The 2698-nt window shown below is 44.1% G+C and overlaps 1 protein-coding gene across 1 annotated transcript; it reads left to right on the plus strand.

Annotated features, from left to right (window-relative positions):
* Positions 1-836: 836 nt before the first annotated feature.
* Positions 837-2487, plus strand: LOC130993403 (ethylene-responsive transcription factor CRF4-like). Its single transcript, XM_057918282.1, has one exon. The coding sequence runs from the start codon at positions 1177-1179 to the stop codon at positions 2374-2376; it is 1200 nt and encodes a 399-aa protein (XP_057774265.1). The 5' UTR covers positions 837-1176; the 3' UTR covers positions 2377-2487.
* The last annotated feature ends 211 nt before the right edge of the window (positions 2488-2698 follow it).

The following is a 2698-nucleotide window of genomic DNA, read 5'->3' on the forward strand; positions in this document are numbered from 1 at the left end:
CCACTCCTAAGACACCCCTCTAAGACACCACCATTGGAGGTGCTCTAAGCAGCTACAAATCTACAATACGCCGAATGAAACCAAACAAAGCCTCGTAGTCTATAACTACAAATCTACAATATTTTTTTATCGTTTTTGTGAAAATACAAATGTATAAGTAGTTGATATTTCTTGAGAGGTGGAACTACTGGAAAAGAAGGTAAAACCCAGAGCCATACATAACGGAATTAAAAATGGCGGCGAATCCGAGGTTGTTTCTCGCTGTGAAAAAGAGTCCGTTTTAAAATTAGAAAATCAAGCCGCAAGCAATTAGAAATGGTAAAAACCCTGCGAACTGACAGACGTAGCCTTCAGAAAAGGTAAATAATCACGGTAAATATGGTTGAAAAAACTCTTTAAATTGGTTGGTCAAAGAGGTGAGTTGGTGCCAATGACCGACATATTTTAACTGGGCCGAGCATCCTGGGCCTCACGTGACAACCCGCACGTACTCCGAGATTTTATTCTAAAATAAAAGAAAAAAGGTTATAACTGACTCAGCAGCCCCTCATTGGACCTATCTCCCCCCATCGGGCCCCACACAGTCCACGTGTCGGAATTCCACAACTTCATTATGCGGCGAGCCGTGGCATGGCCGGCCCACCGCGGCGTTGGCCGGTGTCCACCCCCGTAGACTTTCCCGTTTTCTTTTCCATTATTAATTATTATGAGATATTTTATTCGAATCTTAAGGAAACAAGAATACTAATCCGTTCCGACTTTTGGTAAAATGAGATTTTAACGAAAAGGTAAATAATTTAATAATGTAAATAAAAAGATTAATAGTATCCGCATTCCAATTTGGGAGATCCTATAAGACAGTGATTTCATGGCTGTGCTCTTCCTCTCCGAATACTCACAACAATCTCCTCACAGTCAAAGATTTCCATTCATTACCACTTTCCTTGAGGGGTTTTCCAAGGATTCTTGTACCGCACCATAGAATCCAGATATTTTACAATTTTCTTTTTCCATACACAATATTTCCCAATGTTAAATTCTCTCACACTCCTCATTCTTTCTTCTTCAATGAAAAGTTTGTGTTTATTCTGTCTCTGAGTAAAGGCTGCCTCCACTTTCCCCTTCTTCTATGCAGAGCAAATAGCTTTTGTATGTTACAGATCAAAGTCGACAGCGATGGATGTTGCAAATTTACGGCCACTCAAACACACAGTGCACAGAAAAATCACCAAAAAATTCGTGGAGCCACCGCACGAGCCAAGAGCGATCAGGATCTCCGTCACCGATCCTGACGCCACCGATTCCTCGAGCGACGAGGAGGGGGAATTGTTCCCGCGCCGCCGTGTTAAGAAGTTTGTGAGCGAGATAAGGATGGAGACGGCGCGCAACAATCCTGAAAACAGCCGGAAGAGAAGCACAGCCACTCTCCATCCCAAACCCAAGCAAGTCTCTTCCAAGGCGGCGGCGCTCGCGGAAGGCGAGTGCCGGAAGTTCCGCGGAGTGCGGCGTCGTCCCTGGGGTAAATGGGCCGCCGAGATAAGGGACCCTTGCAAAAAGGTCAGGTTATGGTTGGGAACTTACGACACCGCAGAGGAGGCGGCGATGGTGTACGACAACGCCGCCATCAAACTCCGGGGGCCGGACGCCTTGACCAACTTCGCCGTTCCCACCCGTAAAGACGAATTGCAGGAACTCAATGTGCTGTCAGGAGACGATTCCTGCGATGATTTCCGGAACCGCTCCTCGCCGGCTTCTGTTCTTAGCTTCAGAAGCAGCCTCACCAGCGCCGAGGAGAGCTCGCCTAGTGCTTCCAAAACCGAAGACGAAGTGTGTGGGGAGATAAAGGGCTCAGCCGTCGAATACGCCGTTTGCTCGGCTGCATCGGAGGAATGTCGAGCCGGCATGCCGGATTATTCCCCGGACGGCTTGCCTATGACCACCGATTTCTTGGATGATTTCTTCAATTTCGAAGCCCAAGATCAGACGTTGCTGTTTGATCAACAAAATTGCAGTGACAATGCTAGAACCGGAGATAATTTTCTGATCGATGACGTATTAGGATTTGGAGATTTTAACGATTCGGCACTCGACGAATTTGATTTTGGAGAGTTAAAATGTGAATTCCCAGGTTTGTTTAAGGATTCGTTTCAAGATGAGTTCCCACAAAGACACAGTTTTGGAGATGTTAAATGTTCGATTCAAGAGGAATTTGTGGCGGTTCAAAATAAGGCTGAGTTGACAGATTTTTATGATTCGTCGTTGCAAGAATTTTCCGGCGACTTTGATGTTCTAATTCCTGAATTTAATTTGGTTCGAGCGGAAGAAGATTTTTACCAAGAAAGTATGTTTGCGGATGGAGCAGTAGCGGTGTCTTAGTGTTTATCGGCTTGCCAATCAACGCCAAATTTTGTTTAGGGTAGAGTTTTTATTTGAATCAATATGTAGCTTCCTCTTTAAATTATTAAATAAATAGATTCTTTCGAGTAATCGGCTACTTTCTGTATTTTAGTCAAGCAAAAAAAATTAAATTTACACGAGTGATTAATTTATGTGGATGTTGCAATGCCAAAGTGTCATTCCATTTTGTTCCCATTGTCACTGGGGATGGCGTGATTTGCGGTTGTGTATTTGACCAAATTCGGTCTTCGGCAAATTTCATACGTGAGAAAATTAAGCTAAAACCAAATCTATCTACAGT

This window comes from Salvia miltiorrhiza, chromosome 7 (assembly GCF_028751815.1).
Source record: "Salvia miltiorrhiza cultivar Shanhuang (shh) chromosome 7, IMPLAD_Smil_shh, whole genome shotgun sequence".
Classification (NCBI taxonomy): Eukaryota; Viridiplantae; Streptophyta; class Magnoliopsida; order Lamiales; family Lamiaceae; genus Salvia; species Salvia miltiorrhiza.